Source organism: Pyxicephalus adspersus, chromosome 5 (assembly GCF_032062135.1).
Source record: "Pyxicephalus adspersus chromosome 5, UCB_Pads_2.0, whole genome shotgun sequence".
Lineage (NCBI taxonomy): Eukaryota > Metazoa > Chordata > Amphibia > Anura > Pyxicephalidae > Pyxicephalus > Pyxicephalus adspersus.
The window spans coordinates 51,736,780-51,737,327 of NC_092862.1; the positions used below are offsets into that span (position 1 = coordinate 51,736,780).

Consider the following 548-nt stretch of genomic DNA (forward strand, 5'->3'; position numbering starts at 1 on the left):
ACAACGATGAGATGTATGGAGGATGATATACAATGAGGTGACACTGATGAGATGTATGGGGGTTTCTATGAGCACAGTGACAGTACCTCTGATGTGATGTATGGATGCACAGGGGGTGTGTGAAGCACCATGCAGGGTGATGTCAGGAAGGGCATTTACATGCACGCGCACACACACATATAACAAGCAGCGATCATGGCCGGGGTGACACCACGATGGGTGAGTAGCGATCCCCTCAATGACAGGCATTTGTCATCCTTACCTGTTGCTAAGAAGCAGTACCCGGCAGCCGCCATGTTCAGAGGATGTGATACCGGAAGGAAACACAGTGTATTTAGAAGGAAGTCCCGCCCCCTGTCCTATGTTTGGCGGGGTGTGGTAGAAGGGGCGGGGAGACGAGGAACGGGTGGGAGAAAGGAGGGTGTGGCTTATCACTGTGCGGATTCAGTCAGCCGCTGTGTAGTGAAGCGGTGAGGTAATGTTGTCTATTGTCAAATACATTGCACGGCTGCCGGGGATACCACACAGACCTGACACACGTATTGTGA

General features: G+C 52.0%; 1 protein-coding gene across 1 annotated transcript in view; it reads right to left on the bottom strand.

Annotated features, from left to right (window-relative positions):
* TMX3 (thioredoxin related transmembrane protein 3) overlaps nucleotides 1-346 on the bottom strand; it is a gene marked incomplete in the record, with an annotated part of 42,236 nt that extends 41,890 nt beyond the window's left edge. The window contains 1 exon segment of the mRNA XM_072411498.1: nucleotides 263-346. Within this exon segment, the coding sequence (XP_072267599.1) occupies nucleotides 263-296 (34 nt within the window).
* Nucleotides 347-548: the final 202 nt, after the last annotated feature.